The sequence below is a fragment of the Zalophus californianus genome, chromosome 7 (assembly GCF_009762305.2).
Source record: "Zalophus californianus isolate mZalCal1 chromosome 7, mZalCal1.pri.v2, whole genome shotgun sequence".
NCBI classification, from domain to species: Eukaryota; Metazoa; Chordata; class Mammalia; order Carnivora; family Otariidae; genus Zalophus; species Zalophus californianus.
The window spans coordinates 32,672,966-32,694,248 of NC_045601.1; the positions used below are offsets into that span (position 1 = coordinate 32,672,966).

At 38.7% G+C, this 21,283-nt stretch overlaps 1 protein-coding gene across 4 annotated transcripts in view; it reads left to right on the top strand.

Moving 5' to 3' along the window:
• The first annotated feature begins 10,912 nt into the window (after positions 1-10,912).
• MED23 (mediator complex subunit 23) overlaps positions 10,913-21,283 on the top strand; it is a 41,647-nt gene continuing 31,276 nt past the window's right edge. The window contains exons 1-12 of one of the 4 annotated variants that reach the window (XM_027602358.2): positions 10,993-11,122; positions 11,276-11,351; positions 11,469-11,500; positions 11,664-11,751; positions 13,734-13,858; positions 15,059-15,170; positions 16,077-16,175; positions 16,749-16,850; positions 17,487-17,556; positions 18,828-18,940; positions 20,441-20,536; positions 21,080-21,097. In XM_027602358.2, coding sequence (XP_027458159.1) covers positions 11,115-11,122; positions 11,276-11,351; positions 11,469-11,500; positions 11,664-11,751; positions 13,734-13,858; positions 15,059-15,170; positions 16,077-16,175; positions 16,749-16,850; positions 17,487-17,556; positions 18,828-18,940; positions 20,441-20,536; positions 21,080-21,097 — 939 coding nt within the window. In that variant the 5' untranslated portion in view covers positions 10,993-11,114. Of the gene's footprint in view, positions 11,123-11,275; positions 11,352-11,468; positions 11,501-11,663; positions 11,752-13,733; positions 13,859-15,058; positions 15,171-16,076; positions 16,176-16,748; positions 16,851-17,486; positions 17,557-18,827; positions 18,941-20,440; positions 20,537-21,079; positions 21,098-21,283 lie in introns of all 4 variants that reach the window. The other 3 variants (XM_027602360.1, XM_027602359.2, XM_027602362.1) reach the window with 3 other exon arrangements.

Genomic DNA, 21,283 nt, shown 5'->3' on the forward strand with positions numbered 1-21,283 from the left:
TATTAATGAGCATGCCTAGCAAGCAGAAAGCTACCCTGATGGGCAGTTAGTATAGGAAGGGCAGATGCTAGTCCTTGGCAAGTGAAGATCCAATACCAGACCTGATGCTAGGACTAGCAGTCCTGGTGGGACTTGTGTTAGCAATGCTGAACTAGGGCTGAGAGGCAACATTTTACATGAAGGTCAAGGCAAAAGCTCAGCATGGGCTATAGGACCCAAGTTCTTGAAACTGAAATATAAGTAAAGTGGCTGGGTTACTACACATCCAAACAATGATGATGATAAGGTAGAATCAATGCCCGTAGATTGATATCAATATTTTGCAGTACCTATGTGTGTGAAAAGACATTTTCCAAGATGAAATACATAAAATCTCATTGCCAGTCAATACAGTTGAACATTTATGATCAACTTGGAGAGAGAGAACAGGCATTTTGAACCTCAGTTAAACAAAAATTTTCTCCCAACCTTGGAGGGGGAAAAAAAGAGTTCCATACTTCTTATCAGGAAACACTTATTACCAAAAACAGACATATACACAAACAAAAAACTCTATTACTATTTTTTTTAATTTTATCAATAAAAATTTGCAAAAATTTATTTCTTAACTTATTTAAATACACACACATCTCTGATTTTATACATATAACTACATAATATCTTTAGTTTTGCTTCTTGGCCCACAAAGCTTAAAGTACTAACTGGCCGTTTGTAACATTGCTAATCCCTAATCTACCCCTAATTTCTTCCAACTTTCAAAGGCTGCCACTAATGTATTTGACCAGAGAAACTTGCGCCAGTTTGTCACTTGAAGCACCAATTACTACCTCTTATGATTCAGAAGTCAGAAACCTGATCTGATACTTCCTACAGCATTGCAATTCTTTTCTACTAAACAATCAACATTTCTAAGGTTGTCTCTCGGTCCTGGAGCACTGTTTCTCTTACTTTGCCTGAAGGACAGAAATAAGCCCTAGTAATGTTAGAATTTTAAGACTCTTTCTTATTTGTTTCAAAACTCAGAAATAATTTTAATGCCAAAAATTTTCCAAGCTTTAGTAGGCTCTTCTTGTTTTCACTGTTCTCAAGTGGACCTCATTTATGACTGAAATTCTAGAGACAGCTCCAGAAAGACATCTTACAACCAGGGTGTTACCATGCTACCTGAGTTCTCGAAGGCTCTTCAAGGTCCATGAAAGTATAGGCTGTGGGTTCATTCTACTTCCCTGAAACCTGGCAGGAACTGGATTATTTCCCAAAACTCGGGAATCTCTCTAGCATGTCAGCTCCATGTGGACAGGAACAAGGTCAGTTTTGGCCCACCATTTGGTCCAGTATCTATCACAAAGGCCAGCACCTAGAAGACATTCAATAGACACTTGTTGAATTAATTAATGGTTTCAAAAATAATCTGAGAGTTCTAAGCCCACCCTCATAAATGTCTAGTAAACCAAATTATAATAAATTATAACTTTATTAGATATAACTTTGGATGCGATCCAAATCTTTTCCTACATCCAGCATTTCAGAAATAGGTATCATTTCAAAGGTAAGACTCACGCACGAAACAAAGGCACTTTATTTGGATGCTTTCATTCACTTCAGAGTAACAAATAACAACTGAGCACCACCAAGCCCCAGATTTTATGCCAGGTGATGCAAAAATGTTTAGTATCTACTCTAAAGAGCTTCAGTCTGGTAGAAGAGACATTTTTAACCATAATACAGTGTGGTATGTGCTATGCCAATGGTATTAATGAAGTGCTAGGGGAGTAGAGGAGGAAATAATTAAACTGTTATAAGAGAATTCAGAAAGGTAACAACATGAGTTTGCCAGGGCTGCCATGACAAAATACACTAGACTGGGTGGCTTAAACAACAGAAATTTACTTTTTCACAATTATGGAAGCTGGAAGTCCAAGATCAAGGTGATGCAGGGTTGGCTTCTCCTAAGGCCTCTCTCCCTGACTTGCAGATGGCCACCTTCTCCCTGTGACTTCCCATGGTTGGCTCTCTGTGCATGCACCTGTCTGGTGCCTCTGTCTGTGTCCCAATTTTCTCTTCTTATAAAGGACACTAGCCATATTGATTAGGGCCTACCCTAATGACCTCATATTAACTTAATTACCTTTTTAAAGACTCTATATCCAAATACAGTCATGTTCTGCAGTAGTAGGACTTCACCATATGAATTTTAGGGAAACAAATAATTCTATAACATAAGAGGTAACATTTCTAATACGCATTATGTAACTTAAAATGTAACTCAAGCACTATTGCTGAGTAGTGGGATCACGAGTCCCATCACCCATGCCAATTATGTTTAGAGCACAGTCTTTGCCAAAGTTTCATGCATTTGCACATACAGACTTCAAGGGAAGGTCAGTGAGCCACTTGAAATTATGTACAACCTTGATTTTGTGAATATGTGTATATATATGCATATGGGTATATATGTATTTGTTTTCTTTATAGCTTACATCAAGGAAAGAGCTAAACCTTCTAAAAAACAACACTTTATTTTTTTTAAGTTTTTATTTATTTATTTGTCAGAGAGAGAGAGAGCATAAGCAGGGTGAGCGGCAGGCAGAGGAAGAAGCAGTCTCCCCGCGGAGCAGGGAGCCCGATGCGGGGCTCGATCCCAGGACCCTGGGATCATGATCTGAGCTGAAGGCAGACGCTTAACAGGCTGGGCCGCCCAAGTGTCCCAAAAAACAAGTTTGAAGGATATAAAGGGACCAATATGGCATGAGAAATGAGACAAATCCAAATTGAGGGACATTCTGCCAAACAACTTATGTGGAACCTTTCAAAAATGTCAATTTGACGACGTGGGGACAGAAAGGATAACAGAACTATAATCTGAAACGAGAAACTTAACAACTAAATGCAATGCAAGATCCCTGATTGGATCCTGGAAGAAGAAAATGGAGTAAAAATGGAAGAAAACATGAGAATTGAAGGACACTACGGAGACAAGTGAGGAAATGTGAGTATGGGTGCATTCCAGATAACAGTAGTGAATAACAGTAGTGAATTGATATTTAATTTCCTTTAGTGGGATAAGTGTATTGTGGTTAGGAAAGTCAGGTCCTAGGTGCACTGACTTACAGAAGGCACACGGTGAAATATTTCAGAGTGAAGTTATGATGTCTGTGAATAATTCTCAAATATTTCACAGAGATAGAATTAGATTGGAAGAGGGACAGAGAAAAGGGAGACAGAGAGGAAAAGACAAAGAAATAGTAAATGTGGTGAAATGTTTAAAGTATGTGTGTTGATTGTAAAATTCTTGCAATTTTTCTCTAGGCTTTAAATTTTTCAAAATAGTTTGGGGAAAAGAAATAGTCTTTTGAGAAAGCAAATGGGGGATGTGCTCTCCTCCATCCCCCAAACAGGGGAGTAAACTGAGGAAGAAGAAGGCATGAAGCTGAGCACACAGATGTTACATAGGAGAGGGCAAAAGAGAATCACCAGGACTCTATCCCTGGACAGTAACCTTGAGGCAGGTGTAGACAGCAGGCAATCTAGACAGGCAGAGGATCCAAGAGGCATGTCCCCAAGAGGAAGATAAGTTAGTGAATACTTTATGTGCCTCGTTCCTGAGAGGGGACTTACATCTCTGACAGAGGTTTCTGGATGGATTAGTAATAGGCACATCCAAAACTGAGCAAAGAAAAAAAAATAAGAATTATTTTTTAAAAGATTTTATTTATTTAATTAGATTTTATTTATTTATTTGACAGAGAGAGACACAGCGAGAGAGGGAACACAAGCAGGGGGAGTGGGAGAAGGAGACGCAGACTCCCCGCTGAGCCCGGAGCCCGATGTGTGACTCGATCCCAGGACCCTGGGACTATGACCTGAGCCGAAGGCAGAAGCTTAACAGACTGAGCCACCCAGGTGTCCCTATTTATTTATTTGAGAGAGAGAAAGAGAGAGTGCACAGAGGGAGAGGGAGAAGCAGACTCCCCGCTGAGCAGGGAGCCCGATGCGGGGCTCCCTCCCAGGACCCCGGGATCATGACCTGAGCTGAAGGCAGACGCTTGACCACTTAACCAACTTACAGGCACCCCTGTAAGACAATTATTAACTCCCAAAACAAAACAAAAAGTGGTACAGAAAAGGGAAATGTAATCACAATGCACTGTGTTGCTAAATTGTAAATAATAGTTACAGAGTCAGAATGGTATGAACGGTCTGTAATTATTTACTTAACAAATTCTGATACATGAGTAGGTTGGAGAAGGAGGAAATGTGAAGCATTTCAGGGAACACTACATACTCCTCTTTCATGGTAAGAAGTTGAAATATAGTATCTAAAACTGAAATAGCAAAAAATAGTAGAATAAAGCATGTTATTTAGAAAAAGAATTGAAAGTGGCTAGCTTCTGGGAAATGAGAGGTGGGGAGAAGTTTGGTTGAAAACTGTTATTTTTTTAATATGAGCTTTGGAGACCTATTCATCTTTTTTAATATTTACATATAGTGCTTTGAAAAATTATAACAGCAAAAGGAGTAAATTATTATCAATAGTATTATCAATTGATTTCACAGTGTATAACGAGAAAATTAAAGTTTTTTTTTATTTTTTTATTGTTATGTTAATCACCATATATTACATCATTAGTTTTTGGTGCAGTGTTCCATGATTCATTGTTTGTTCATAACACCCAGTGCTCCATGCAGAACGTGCCCTCCTCAATACCCATCACCAGGCTAACCCATCCCCCTACCCCCCTCCCCTCTAGAACCCTCAGTTTGTTTTTCAGAGTCCATCATCTCTCATGGTTCGTCTCCCCCTCTGACATACTCCCCTTTTCTTCCTCTCCTGTTATCTTCTTCTTTTTCTTTTTTCTTAAAATATGTTGCGTTATTTGTTTCAGAAGTACAGATCTGTGATTCAACAGTCTTGCACAATTCACAGCGCTCACCATAGCACATACCCTCCCCAATAAAAATTAAAGTTTTTAATTCTGGGGGCACCTGGGTGGCTTGGTCGGTTAAGCGTCTGCCTTCAGCTCAGGTCATGATTCTAGGGTTCTGGGATGGAGTCCCACATAGGGCTCCCTGCTCAGTGGGGAGCCTGCTTCTCGCTTTCCCTCTGTTGCTCCCCCTGCTTGTGCTCTCTCTCTGTCAAAAAAAAAAAAAACAAACACAAAAACTTTAGGCTTGCCTGAGTGGCTCAGTTGTTGGGCGTCTGCCTTCGGCTCAGATCATGATCTCAGAGTCCTGGGATCAAGTCCAGCATTGGGCTCCCTGCTCTGCGGGGAGCCTGCTTCTCCCTCTCCCACTCCCCCTGCTTGTGTTCCCTCTCTCACTGTGTGTCTCTCTCTGTCAAATAAATAAAATCTTTAAAAAAAAAAAACTTTAAAAAAAAGTTTTTCATTCTGGACAACACAATGAACACTACTGGCATGAGTTAAAGTACTGTCTGAATCAAAACATCTCCATACAAATAAAATGATCTAGGAAAAATGAGGTTTTTACAAAGCAGAATAAATTATAAGAATCAGAATAATTAGGCTGTGAAATCTATGTGGTAAGATTTAAAAAACAATAAATTTGGAGTTAAAAAGCCATTCTTTCAAAAGAAAGAAAGAAAAAAATGAAGTAGCTTGGATTGAAGAAATTTAAATGTGAGTCTGTAAGAAAGGAAAAGCCAAAGAAGGATCTAGAGTCAGAGAGTAACATAATGGAAGATGTGCTTTCAGAATATTTCCCCGGTTCTAGAGAATAGAGTGGACCCGAGTGGGAAGAGACAAAGGCAGAGAGGCCAGGTAGGTGTGGCTGTCACAGTCCTAGAGAGAGGTGACAAGCTCAATGAAGCCAGTGGAAACAGGTAAGTGCCAGCCTAAAGAAACAAGACAGCAGCACCTCTGAGCTTAGAGACTGATTCCAAACTCAGGTGACTAGGAAAAGGTGGGGTGGCCCTTAGCAGAGAGAGGGGCACCAGGAGGACAATCTAGTTTTCTAGAAAGATGGATGACAAGTTAGGTTTTGGACCTAATAAGGCTGAATTATTTAGGGAACATACATGTTGAAATATTCAGCATCAGAAGTGAAGAGAATATCTTCTAGGAAATTCTCCACTCTATTTTTTTTTTAGGTGTTACTTTATAATAAATAGTCAATCTCTCCCATCTCTCTTAGGTAGCCAATATTGATACGTAGGCATTTAGATTAGCTTTCTGTGGGAGCGCCTGGGTGGCTCAGTCAGTTAAGCCTCTGACTCTTGATCTCAGCTCAGGTCTTGATCTTGGGGGTGTGGGGTCAAGCCCCTGTTGAGCTCCATGCTGGGCATGGAACCTACTTAAAAAAAAAAAAGATAGATTAGTTTTTTGTGGCTGCTGTAGCAACTTGTCACAAACTTAGTGGCTTAATACAACAAATTTATTTTACTAGTGTGCTACAGGTCTCATTAGGCTAAAATCAAGGTGTCTATGTGGCTGGCTGGGTTCCCTTCTGGAGGCTCTAGGGGGAGAATCTGGTTCGTTACCTTTTCCAGCTTCTAGAAGTCACCTACACTTCTTGGCTAATGATTCCCTTTCTCTATCTTCTAAGCCAGAAATCTTGCATCTCTTTGACTATTCTCCCTTAGTCATGTCTTCTGGTTCTCCTCGTCCAGCTCCCTCTTCTACTTTTAAGGACCTTTTTGATTACATTGGGTCTATCCAAATAATCCAGAGTAGTCCCCCTAGTTTAAGGTCAGCTGATTACCGATCTTAACTCCATTTGCAAATTTAATTACCCTTTGCCATGAAATCTAACATCTTTTCAGGTTCTGGAGATGAGGATATGGACATACTTGGCGGGCTATTATTTTGCCCACCAGATGTAAAAATACTTCCATACTTTCTCCTGATGCATGTAAGCTCATACCTATAAAGATAGATAGTGGCTGACATTTTCTTTCTTCTCTTCCTCCATCCTTCCCTTCTTCCCTCCTCCCCTCCCAGGCTTTCTCCCTTCTCTCTTCTCTTCTTTCTTTCCCAACAAAAGTGGAATTGTGGTGTGTGTACTTAAAAGGAGCAGTCCTCAAGATTATCCTCACTTCTGACACCCATTCCAAGTTTGGGAGTCCCTAAGACAACACTTAGTTTTGATAATTTTCTAGAAAGACTCATATTATACCCATGGTTATGGTTTATTATAGCTAAAAGATACATATGAATATCAGCCAAGGAGAAAAGGCACATAAGACAGAGTCAGAGTTTCCAGTTTTCCTCCTCCCATGGAGTTGTGGACGGCATTTCTTTCCTGGCATCAATACATGACAACATACATGAAACATCACTAACCAGTAAAGCTCTCTTGAGTCTGGTGTCCAGAGATTATTGGGGCTATACCATGTAGGCGTGGTTGATGCCTATGTAGCTGAATTCAATCTCCAGTCCCTCCAGAGGTTGACCTCATGAGCCAAACTTCCTCACCCCGAGGCACATTGTTAGACTACCTAGGGTATTTTGAGGGCCCTAGGCAAACCAAAACACAGCACAATATTCCAAGGGCTTCAACATTATCCTTCAGAAGTCAAGGGCAAAGACCAGATTTTCATTTCATTGATGAGTCCATGAGATAATTTATCTGCTTGGAACCTGAAACCCACCTTACTATCCACACCTTCCTTTACAATCTCAATATTCTTTCATTCATCATTCATTCATTCATTTCACTCATTCATTCATTTATGACATTATACTAGAATTTGGAATAGAAAACATAAAGATACAGATGGTACCTTATGTTGCTCACATGTTGATGGGGTATGCCTCCTTTCTACTCCCATCCTCCAAAGGCCTTAAGCTGCTTCATCTCCACCCTCAAAATCCAGGGTTTCCAGCTTCCCATTACATTTGCTATATCCTCTTCCTTAGGAAGGAAGGGATACCCCTGGACCCTCAGATCTAGTCTCGTATTTCTTCTAAACCATGTGCTTGTTTTAAAAATTTTTTTTTCTTTTTCTTTTCCTGTTTTTTTTCTCTTTTGTCTTTCTTATCGCTCACTCCATTATTTACAAACCCAAAGCAAACGTCTCATTAGCTGCTGACTCAGACTACTCACCCAGGCTTTCTGGGCCCTCCAATTCTGAATGATGCCTACACTGGCCTCACTTTCCAGGCTGATTCAAGTATTTGTCTTGAGTCCAGCACTAACAATGATCTGAAGGTACCAGCCTTTTTCACAGAGACATCCTGGGTGCTCTCAGTTTGTTCCCGTCTTGCTGATCACTTCTACCTCCATTTCTGCCTTTACTTGTTTCTTGAACTTCTGACTTAGTTCCTGTTCCCAGCACCAAGCCTCCACCAGGAACCAGTTCAGTTGCACTGGTTCGATCATTAGCACATTTCCTTGGGTGCAGTTTTATGTTCACCCTTTGCTTAGTCTGCTTTGAGTTGCCCCAGGTAATTATTCTTCCTGCTGAAGGCTTGGTCATTTTTGAGGAAAGCTAAGACAGTTGATATGTTACACATTCAAGCATATCTCCAACCAGTCCTTTCCTTAATACGTTTGTTTTTTTTTTTTCTTCCTTCTAGTGAACACTTAATGGTTTGACATTTTCTGCTGAGGAAATTATATTCCATTTTATAGAAATGTCAAGATAAGGATTTAGAAGAATATTTTAACTGAATGGACTGACTCTTGATTATGGCATACAGAATTGACAGAACCACTCTGTCACTGAGGGCTGTTCTCATTAAATATTGCTGAAGAAATAAAAGAAGACTTACTTAAATGGAGAGAGCCATATTTGTGGGCTAAAAGACTCAATATTGTTTATGTATCAGTTATCCCCAAATTACTCTATAGATTCAATTTAATCCTAATAAAAATCCCAGTCTTTTTTTTGTCAAATAGACAAGCTGATTCTAAAATTATATGGAAATGCAAAGAACTTAGAATAACCAAAATAAGCTTGAAAAAAATATTAAAATTGAAGAACTTAGGCTATCCTACCTCAAGAACTACTGATAAGCTACAGCAATTGAGACACTCTGATATTGGCATAACAATTGGAACTCTCACACATTTGTAGTATTAGAGTATAAAAATGGTACACACCAGTTTGGGGAACTGTTTGGCAATTTTTTATAAAGTTAAACATATCCTTACCACATGACCCCAAAATTCTGCTCCTAGGCATTTACCAACAGAAAAGATAACATATGTCTGCAGGAAGACTTGTTCAAGAGTGCTCATAGCAACTTTATTCACATTATTCAAAAACTGAGAATAATCTAAATGTCCACCAACAGGTGAATTGATAAACAAGCTCTGGTATACTCATAAAATGGAATAATACACATGGATGGATCTCAAAATATGCAGCTGTGTGAAAGAAGCTAGACACAAAAGAGTACATACTGTGTGATTCCCATTATATAAACTTCAAGAACATGCAAATTAATTAGCGGTTACAGAAATTAAAACTGTGCCTCTGGAAGGGGGATTGGCTGCAAAGGAACATCAGGAACTTCCCGTGTATGAAAATACTCCGTATCTTGACTGAAGTCGTAGTTAAATCAGTGTAAATATTTGTCAAGATTCATGGATCTGTACATGTAAAATTTCGGTGTTTCATTGCTTATAGATGATACATCAATTGAAAAAAATGAATATTGGGGGAAAACACATCAAGGTCTAGGACTAGATGGTCAATTTTTATTTAATGGATGAAGCATCAGCAAGCATGATATAAAAATTAAATTGTATTTGGTTATGAAAAAAGATATAATTCTTTCCTGACCATTCTATCTTTTTACCTATACAAGCCCTGGCTAATATTAAGATTTGCTAGCATTTGCTGAGAACATACTGATTTGGAAACAGAGTGGAGGCATGGAAATCTGCGTGACGGTAACTGAAAACGCTTAGAAGTGTATCTGATTAAAGATAGCCCAAAATAAGATAATGTGGTTAGCATACAAAAAAGAACAATAGATTGTTAGGCTACTTAGATTTTAATAATTCTGGCTCTGTCATCCTTCTAGCTTGTACATTCTACAAAATTGATTCCTGCAGTACAGTTCATCAAGTACCTAACATTGTGTCTAACACTGAGCAAAGGGTGAACAAATATTTCATACATGAAGTACTCTACTACTTATGCACTAAGGTGTTATATGAAGATAAGGAAGAGACCCTACATCAACTTGAACGAGAAGGGCAGGCTTCCAGGAATATGTCAAACAGATGCTTGGAAGAATACAGCGGTGGGGCGGACACTCCCCGCAGTGCGCTTAGCCACTGCTCTGACCCTGCCAATGGATCAGCCTTCCTATCTGCCAACCATTCTCCACCCCTACCTTCACCAAAGATGCTCTCTAGGTATTCAGTAATTGATAAATATTATTTTACATGATTATAACTAAAAACGGTAGATATTTAAAAAATTTTTAAACGGTAGACATTATTTGATTAATTAAAAATCAGTAATACGTTTTGTTTTGTTGTTTGTTTGTTTTTGACCTTTATTAAAAGCCTGCTATGTGTCAGGCACTGTGCAAAGCACTGAGCTTACCATACTTGAGAAGACATGGTCCCTGTCGTCAAGAAAGGTGTGTTTCAACTGGATCCAGAAGGTCAGTAGCTCACGGACATCAGGCTGACCTAGGTTGCAGGAGGAGCTCTTCTCGCCGGTTGTCATTCCCTGGGCTCCAAGCTTTTTTCCTTCCCAGTAGGCAAAAGCGTTAGTCCGGAGCAGGAAGCAACTCCCGCTCCAGCCGGGAGGTGGCGGCCTGCAGCCGACGACACCTCGGGGTGACGTAGGCTCAAGGCTCCACTTGGGGGCGCTCTCGTCTGGCTCGGCGGGCCGGCCTTTTTCCAAGCGGAACCAACGGGCTGGGTCCCTAGTTTCTGCAGGTTTCGTTATCCGCACGCATCCGGCGCTCCCCGGCTTCCGTGCGGGCGCCGGCGGTTTGCTGGGCCGGGGAGGGGGCGTTCTCTCGGCTGAGCGCTTGAGAGAAAAGGCACCCTCCGCGAGCTGAGGTTTCCTGCCGGCGTTTCCGCCTCTCTGCCCGTCAATTCCCGGAGCTCGGGCCTCAGCCGGGCCGGGCGCCGGGCGCCCGGGGCAATGGTGCAGATGGAGACGCAACTGCAGAGCATTTTTGAGGATGTGGTGGTGAGTGGAGCCGCCAGGGATCCAGGGCGGTGGCTGGGGAGGGGGAGAGCCCGGGAGCCCGGCCCGGGCTGCCTCTCTCCCACCGCTCCTTTGTTACGACGCCGTGTATGCCTGCGAGGGTTTAGCGGGTGTCAGAACGCTGTCAAATTCCAGGTCTCCTTTGAGGTGCCCAGTGCCCTGCGTGACAGGCCAGGCCGGAAGTGATATTTTGTGCGGGTCGCTGGTTAAGGTGACTTGTCCCCTGTTACATTGTAATATTTTCTCAGGGAGGTCCCTCCTTTCTTTTCTTTTCTTTTCTTTTTTTTTAATTTTGTTTTTACATCTCATACTTTTTGTTTTTTTACAGAAAACGGAAATTATAGAAGAGGCTTTTCCTGGGTGAGTATATACGCGTGGCAGATTTTTGTGGTTTTAACGTGAGTGTATCTTTTTAAGATTTTACTTAGGTTTGTCTTGAAGGTGTCTGAGATCCATAAGATTCTGGTTATGTTGAATTACCCTTTTAGAACTCGTGACAAGTAATGTGATTTTTGTTTTTTAGAATGTTTATGGACACCCCTGAAGATGAAAAAACCAAACTAATTAGCTGTCTAGGGGCCTTCAGACAGTTTTGGGGGGGTCTGTCTCAGGTGAGCACTTCATTTTTACTACATTCCGCTGATGATTTTTGATGCCTTCTTTTTTACGTTACTTTGATGTCGCTGTGAAGGTCTTTCTGGAAAGGGACAAGTAAAAATGTCATTTCTTGTTTGTATGGTCTGGTTTCCGTTTGTTTCAATTTGCATTTTTCCAGTGGAGAACCTGTAGTAGGAAGTCAAACCGATGACAGCACAGTGTGAGACGTCTTTAAAGATCTCCCCCAGTTACGTTATATAAAACCATTTTCATCCTATTCTGATTTATTTGGTGCATGTGAAAACAGCTCTGATAGGGATTTTAAAAGATACAAATTTCATTCAACAAAGGAGCTAGCAAAGCATTGATAGATACAAAGATTGATTAAAAATACGAAACAAAGATGCCGCGATAAGGATACTATAACAAAGATACAAAGATATTCTTTTTTTTTTTTCTTCAAGATTTTATTTATTTGTCAGAGAGAGAGCGCACAAGCAGGGGGAGCGGCAGGCAGAAGGAGAAGCAGGCTCCCCGCGGAGCAGGGAGCCCGATGCGGGGCTCGATCCCAGGGCCCTGGGATCACGACCTGAGCTGAAGGCAGACGCTTAGCCGACTGAGCCACCCAGGCGCCCCTACAAAGATATTCTAATAAAAATGAGGAAAGGAGCAGTAAAACTTAGTAACAAGGAACGGTCACCAGAAAATGTATCCATGAAAAAGACAAAATGTGTGATCCTTACAGAGTTGGTATTCCAGTAGGGTATTATCTTCTCATGGTGCGTTCTTGGTAGGAAAATGAGAACTGTTTTCATCTGAGCCACTGGTGGTAAGACTTGCTGCTCAAACATCGGTCACATAATGGCATACATTCATTTTTTTTTAAATCTTGTTTTAATTATCTTCTAATAGGTAATCTATTCATATGGCTCCAAATGCAAAAGGTACCAAAAGGGGAACCCAGTGAATAGTCTGCCTTCTATCTCCCTTAGCTTAATCACCAGCTCTTTTTCATATCAGCAGCCAGTATCCCCAGTTTGTTGCCTTCTGGAAGTTTTTACATGTTATAGGATCCCGTTTTTATGGAACATTCATATAGTGTGTTCACTGTTCATTAACACCTTTTTTCCTTGTATTCACTTCTGAAAGTAATTCTACATCATTCCGTTGAAAGTTACTTCTGCCTGTCTTTCCTACAGGAGCATAATCTATTATGTGGCTGCACCTTCCTTTATTTAACCAGTCCCCTACTGACTGACGTTTAGGTTATTTCTTAACTTCTCCACTTTAAACAATACTCTAATGCACAGGACATTATTATGCGCAAAAACAATATTATGCACAGGACACTGAATACATTCCTGGAAGTAATATTGCTAGGTTAGAGGGTATGTCTCTTTTTAATTTTTATAGAAATTGCTTAATAGCCTTCCATAAGCATCATACCAATTTATACCCCTCTAGCGATGTGTAAGAGTATCTTCCTTAGGGCTTCATGGTAGGGTGTTAATGAGTTTTTTTGATGTTTGCCAATCTAAAACAGAAATTATATCTCATGGTTTGTTTTGCATTTCTCTGCTGTTGAACGTCTTTTCAACATCTTTTAAGTTTTTAATAATCCATTAAACATTCTATGAATTAAGGACGGCCCTTATTTTCAAGGAGAGAGTCACGAAGAAAATACATATCTCTAAATCAGCAATATACGTTCAACAGTAGAAGTGTATATGAGGGACAGGGTAGTGCCGAGGAAGAGGGCATGGAGGTTCTTCTTGAGGGTATCCTAGAAGACAAACTGATATGGGAACTACATTTTGATTAAACTGAAATAGTAAATCTGAATTTTTCCATTTTTTTAAATTGTTTTCATCCATGCATGTTTATAATGGAGTATTTCATTCATAGTCTTGATATACTCCCAGGTGTAATACTAGGTATTTGTCAGTTATAAAATATCACTTTGGACCTAAAATGTAATCATTTTCTAATTTTCCAGGAATCTCATGAACAATGCATCCAGTGGATTGTTAAATTTATTCATGGCCAGCATAGTCCGAAAAGAATTTCTTTTCTTTATGACTGCTTAGCAATGGCAGTGGAGACTGGTCTCCTTCCACCCAGGTATGTTTAATGGTGGATATGAGCAATCCAAAGAATTTTGTTTTTTTTAATTAATGTTTGGTAATTGGTCAAGATTGTTATAAAAGGATGAAGGAATGAAGAAGAAAGTTAGGCTCAACAAGTAATCCTTTGGGACGCCTGGGTGGCTCAGTCATTAAAACGTCTGCCTTCGGCTCAGGTCGTGATCCCATGGTCCTGGGAGCGATCCCCGCATTGGGCTCCCTGCTCCACGGGAGGCCTGCTTCTCCCTCTCCCACACCCCCTGCTTGTGTTCCTGCTCTCGCTATGTCTCTCTCTGTCAAATAAATAAATAAATAAAATCTTAAAAAAAAAAAAAAACAAGTAATCCTTCATAAAACCTCAGGTTTTAGTTTCTAGGATGTAGTATTCTTAGAATTGTATATTTAAAGACTCAAACCCAGGCAGCCTTTACTTTTCAGCCCAGGGGCTAGGATTATTTAACATTTTATTAACACTCATGGTTATCATGGTTAACTGAGTTGAGTAGGCAGTTTTATCTCAGGGTCTTGTGATTGCAATCCGATGGTGGCTATGGCTGTAGTTATGACAAAGGTTTCCCCATTCATATGTCTCGTGGTTGATGCCTGGCTGTCATCTGGAACCTTAGCTGGGGCTATTGGCTGGAACCTACATAGGCTCTGTCCATGTGACCTGGACTTTCCCACAGCATGATGGTGTGCAAGACCAAGCATTCAAAAGAAGGGTAGGGAGAAGTTGCATTACCTTGTCTTGGGGGTCATAAGTGTCCCTTTTGCCATAATCTTAGGCCTGCCCATGTTTAGGGGAAGAGAATGTAGACCCTTCTCCCACCTCTTCATGGGAGGAGTATCAGTGTCACCCTTCAGAAGAGCATGTGGGATTGAAAAGTTTGTTGCAGCCGTCTTGGAAAAATACAATCTACCACAAACTTTTAGATGGTAAACATTTAATCAATAGCTTTTGATAAATTTCTTTCTAGTAAAAATATAATATTATTTAGTTCTATTTTGGATTCTATCTTTCACACAAGTAAAAAAACATATACCATATATATAATTTTTTTTAAGTATTCTTGAATAGTAATGTGTCTTTCTGAAGAACAAAATGACAAATATCATATCCAGAGTACACAGACCTTGGCTATTGGAGAACTTGGCAAAATTCTGTCTTGTAACTGGAATGGGTATTCTTATTTTCTAGGATGGTTTGTGAATCCCTGATAAACTCTGACACACTTGAATGGGAAAGAACACAACTTTGGTCCTTAACATTTAAACTGGTTCGGAAAATAATTGGGGGAGTGGATTACAAGGTATTTTTTCCTAATTATAAAAAGTAATCACTTTCAGACATGAATAATTTTTCAGTGTGTATATCTTAATTTCTGATGGGAGAAATGAAGTGGAAGCGTTTACAAAATCTATGTTTTGTTATATTTCCTAAGGAGACTTAAAATTGCTCAGGTTTTTTTGTTTTTTTTCTCTCTCTTTAGTTTCCTTAGCAGGTTAACATGAAGTTTTTACCTTCTTATTTGTATGGTGCTTTATAATTGTTTCTAATTTCTCTCGTGTATGTTTTATCTATCTTTTTTACAAGATTGATCACACAGTTTATGCTCAATAAATGCGTGTAGAATGAAATTTCTTCTCCATGTATCAGATTCTGCTCTGAAGTAATGCAACTGGTAATAGATAAGAGGAGATGACCAATTAACAGACTAGCTTTATTGGATAAGTTTGAGTGATTAGGTATGTGATGGATGAGAAGGGGGAGTAAAGTTAGAATATGACAAAGGGAGTGAGCAGAAGAAATCACCCGCCAGAAAGTTTAACAGTATGGCCCATGTCTCAGAGTATTTTCAAGTTCTATTCAAATTATTTCTGCCTCTAAGCCCAAATTAAGCTTTTTGGACTGTTGTAACAGTAGAAACTCTTGTAATGTTGTGAGGGTCCAGAAAGCTTAGCAGAGTGTGGAAAGATTAATTTTTATTTGTAAAGGACTTTGTTCATTCATATTCTTTAGAATTCTATTTTGGAACATGACTCTTCTTTTGGGCTAATGTTAGGGACTTGAATGGTAGCTCTGATTCAGAAAAATTAAAGATGTGATCTTGAAGGTAACTTTTTTCCTGAGCATATAATGTTGAAATCTTTAGATGTTTTAACTAGCACAGGGGGCACTACTTAGTTTTAACCTGTGGGCTTTTTTCTTATATCAGGGTGTTCGAGATCTCTTAAAAGTGATTTTGGAGAAAATCTTGACAATTCCCAATACAGTGAGCTCAGCTGTTGTACAGCAGCTTCTAGCAGCAAGAGAGGTAATTTAGACGTGTCTGCAGTTCATTGATCATAACCTCAAAAATAATAGTTTTATATAGTTCTGTGCCTTTAAAACATATGGTAGTTTGTGGACTGTTCCATTTGGGTACTTCTACAGAAATCACTTCTAGTTTTAAAGATGCTGTTTTACTTGTATTATATTTCAAAAGAAAATTTTAAATTTTAATTAAGTCATGGCTTTTAATTAAGAAAACAACAATATAGACATTAGAGTATTTTTAGCTGTTAAAAGACTTTAGCCTATGGACCACTTAAAAGATCTTTGTGCTTTGTAACTGATGTTGCAAGAATTATAACTTTGGTCAGTTTCTTTCCTGTTGGAGTCTACCAATATTTAAAGCAACGTTACTTAGTGACATCCATTTCATTGTTCATTAATCTTCATTTTTAGAGATTCTTCACATATAAATGAACTCTTTGTGCTACAGATTAATAAATCCATGAAATAATATCTTTGCTTTTAATATTTTTGTTGTTGCCACTGTTGCATTTAAAGGGCTTTTCTGTGGAACTAACCAAGAAGAATAACATTGCTCTTTTATTTTTCTTAGGTTATAGCATATATCTTGGAAAGAAATGCCTGTTTATTACCAGCCTACTTTGCAGTCACAGAGATTAGGAAACTATATCCTGAAGGAAAACTTCCACACTGGGTAAATCTGATATGTTCCAAGTTTTGGGGGGAGCAATTTTAATAAAAAATAGTTACATTAATCTTATTTTTATGTGCTTATTTTTAAAATGGTCACTTTTATCCTGAGATAAAATGTACTTTTTTATCAGTCTAATGTATTTCTTTTATTTCTCTGGTATCCTGTTGAGACAATTTCTTTTCTTTTCAAGATTTATTTCTTTATATCACGCCTGGGGTGGGGGAGGCAGAGGGAGTGGGGGAGAGAGAATCTCAAGCAGACTCCCTGTTGAGCACAGAGCCTGACCCAGGGCTTGATCTCACAACACCAAGATCATGACCTGAGCCAAAATCAAGAGTTGGACACTTAACCAACGGAGCCACCCGGGCACCCCAAGACAGTTTCTATATCATGTGTGAAAATATGCCAGCTTCATGAAATACTGAAGGACCTGGTGGTATGATTTGGCTTAATTCAGGGACAGATGAACTGGGAAGTAATTGTTTGAAAGGAAGTGAAAGAGGACTGACTTTTGAGTAATTTTTATATGCCAGGTATTGTATTAAATCTTTATGTCCTATCTCATTTTACATAAATGATGGTTATATTCAAAGCAATCTTATTTTTATACTTACATGTTTTTTGTTTTGTTTTTAGTTACTTGGAAACCTGGTATCAGACTTTGTGGATACCTTTAGGCCCACAGCAAGGATAAACTCCATTTGTGGTAGGATTATAAATTAAAATGTACTAAATAGTACCTGGTTTTTAGTGAAATATTCAACAGAATTGGCAGATGGTATCTTGCACATGTCTTGGTGGTTTGTCATTTTGGTAATTCTGTGGAAGCTTAATAATAGCCATTTACTTGTTTTCAGGTACTTTGTTTGCAGAGTATAGGGAGGGAAAAGCAACTGTCTGGACTGGGTCTAAGCTTCAGATAGACTCATTCTAGAAGATATGTTTCCTGGTAACTAGAGGGAACTTTTAATAGAGCTAGTAATCACCATGGAATCTCCAGGTAACTGGAAGTCTCAGCGGACCATCCCTGTGTGTCCATAGTACACAAGACTCAGGCTCTTTAAGCCCATTCCAATTCACGCTTTTGCTCTGTACTTCATTTATTTTGTTTTTCATTTTTTCATGTTTTGTTTCTTTCTCAGAATTTGCTTTTAAAAACAAGCATGTGATTTGGCAATTTGTGCAGTGCCCAGCACTGTCTGGGTATATAGACCATTATTTAGTCAATGACCAAATTTTGAACACTTCTTGTGAGTCGGGTGCTGTTTTAGATTGGAAATACAAAAATAAAACAAGTAGACGCTAGACAGGTAATCCTCAGACTTCTAGCTTTTGTAACTGAGTAGATATTGATATCATTTAATGAATTCTGGAAGTGGTACAGGCTTGAGAAGGATGATGAGTTCAATTTAAGATCTGTTAAGCTTGAAGTCCCTGGGAGACATCCAGGTGACTGTATTCATTAGGCAGTTGGATATATGAGTTGATGGTCATATGCTACATCTAAGGCCTCTAGGAACATCATGCATAAAGTTAATCATACTGACCCTAGATTAGAGATACGCAAATTTTTTTATAAATGGTGATACAATAAATATTTTAGGCTTTGTGAGCTATACGATCTGTTGGAACTGTTCAACTCTGCCATTATAGTGGGAAAGCATCAGTGTCCCAATAAAACTTTACAGAAATAGGTGGCAAGCTGCATCTGGCCCATGGATTATAGTTTGCTGATCTTTATCTTATATACTTGGACAAATGCCATTATTTTTGAGTTTGGAAGGCCTGTACAATCGGTCTCCAACCATCTGGACTAAAAATAATCAAAGAAAATTCCTAAAAGTTATATCTAATTACAACCTTTTTAAAATCAGTGCCTGATTCAGAATAGATATTTATTAAATATTCATAGAGTGAATGAAGGACCAGGCATTTGTGTTCACATTTACTTTAAAATATTGTTTGTAATACATACAGGCCGCTGCAGCCTTCTGCCAGTTGTAAATAACTCGGGAGCCATTTGTAATTCATGGAAATTGGATCCTGCAACTCTTCGTTTTCCTTTGAAAGGCCTTTTGCCATATGATAAGGTATGTTGATAAATATAATGGAACTTTGGTCCATCTAACAGTCTTCATCCTGGATTATATGATGTGTTATGCAAATTGTCTCTTCATAGACTGAAGAAGTATATATTTAATGAAAAATAGTTTATGGTTTATCATTTGATTCTGGTATCCAAGTATACCCTGTGGTTTATAATATTGGGTGTTTATGCTCCATTTGGTCCCGACAAAGCACTTAGATTAAGAAAATTGAATCTTTATAATGGAAACCTTTTTATTCTTCGTTTGCAAAGTGAGGACCAAAAATGAATTTGTACTTCTCTTAAAATTTGAAGAGTGAGTCTCTCCTTTGTTAGATTTTTAATTTTTTTTTTTTTTTAAGTTTTAAAAAATTTAAATAATCTCTGCACCCACCCAGCATGGGGCTTGAACTCAGGACCTCGAGATCAAGAGTCACATGCTCTTCCAACTGACCCAGCCAGGTGCCCCTACCTGTGTTAGATTTTTTTTTAAAGGGGGGATGAAGAAGACAAAAGTGGAGTAGAATAGTCTCAAAAGAAAAAAATCTACAAGTATCAATAAAATGAAGTATGAGATATAGACCTAAAGCTAGAATGAAATTTGATAGATTCATTATAGTGTCTTGGGGGTTGAAACGGTTACAGAGCAGAGTATGAGGAGGGCTAGAGATTTTTTTTTTTTTTGGACTAGAGATTTTTCATGTGAATGTTTCACGTTAAAAATGATGTACAGAATGGTTAGGAAGCGAGTCCAGAAGTGAGGAGAGGGAAATAGTGAAACTAAGGTTGCAATCCTGGACTCTTGGCATATTAGTCAGCAAAACTTAGGAATGTGAAACTAAATGGAATTTACAGTTATCATGATAGCAGTAATATTGAAAACAGATCAATTCATTATGTACTTACTGTATGCCAGCCACTGTTTTAAGAACTTTTTTGCAGTAACCCTTATTCTCAACTATCATCTTAGTATCTCCATTATACAGATGATGAAACTGAGTAACTTGACTAAGGCCCCATGTTTACGAAATGGTAGAATGAGGATTTGAACTCAATCTGATTTCAGAATCTACACTTTGACCCCTGTACTATCAAGTCATTTCTCCTCTCCAAATTTGGAAGTAGTGTTTGTTTGTTTACACTTGTATGAAAGTGATTGGAAACTACCTCCATTCCTCTTTGATTAGATTTCTGAGCAGAAAATCCTTTCCTTACAAGTGATGCTTAAGACTCTCCTGTGACAGTAACTGAAGTCTTTCTAAATTGAGCTTCTGTATGACCTTGGGCAAGTCCCTTCACCTCAGTTATATCTCCTATCAAATGAGGGGGTGGGATCAGATTAACTGTAAGCACTAAAACCCTATGATTTTTTTCCACTAGATATACTGCCTACTGTGTGAAGGTAACAAGTGCCTTTAGCAGATTTTTTTATCCCAATTTCAAATTATTTGAATTAACATTTACTTTGATCTTGAAGCAATAATTTTTTTTATTTTCTTTAAAGGATCTGTTTGAACCACAGACTGCTTTGTTGAGATATGTATTGGAGCAGCCTTATTCCAGGGATATGGTCTGCAATATGCTAGGTTTAAATAAGCAGGTACTGTACTATGCTGGAAACCAAGTAAATTCTGCATAGAATCTGCACTATTCTTTTCTCTTTTCTTTGCTAGAGCTAACTGAGCAAAACAGTTAAGAACTATTTGGTGATTTTTTTTTTAATATATGGTTTATTAAACAATGTATTGTTCCTATCATTTATATATTGCTTTAAAAATGTTTAAATTAAAAAGGAGATATTTTAAAAGTTGGTTTATTTTGCATTGCTTTTTTTTCTATAAGGCCAGTTTCAAGTATACCTTTTGCCAGAGAAACCTACACATGTCTTAACCATAATTTTTTATCTTTTTATTGTTTGGGTGCCTATTTTTATAACCCTTGGTATCTTCAGCGTGGCCTGACTGCTGATTTTTTCCCCCCTTTTTGGTATATGTTTGTTTTTGGTGGTTTAACATGTGGGAGGGTTTGTGCTGACTCTGGGTTCCTTGAGGCTGGCCTCATAGTCACTGTTTTGTCTTTTCTTTTTTTCTTCCTTTATTTTTGTTCTGTCCTGTCTTGTCCTGCCCATCCTCCAATGCTCTAGACCTTGAACATTGCTCAGGTATGTTCACAACCTTACTGTTGTATTGTGACTAACGATACGCTGGCCGCTTTGTAGCCACTGATTCCATTTAGAGAATACATGTATGGTCGGGGCTTGAAATTGGCAGGACCATGCTGAGACCAAGGCCACTAAAATGAATTTCTTCTTGGGATATGAGAGTTGTTTTTGGTGGATTGTTTTTGG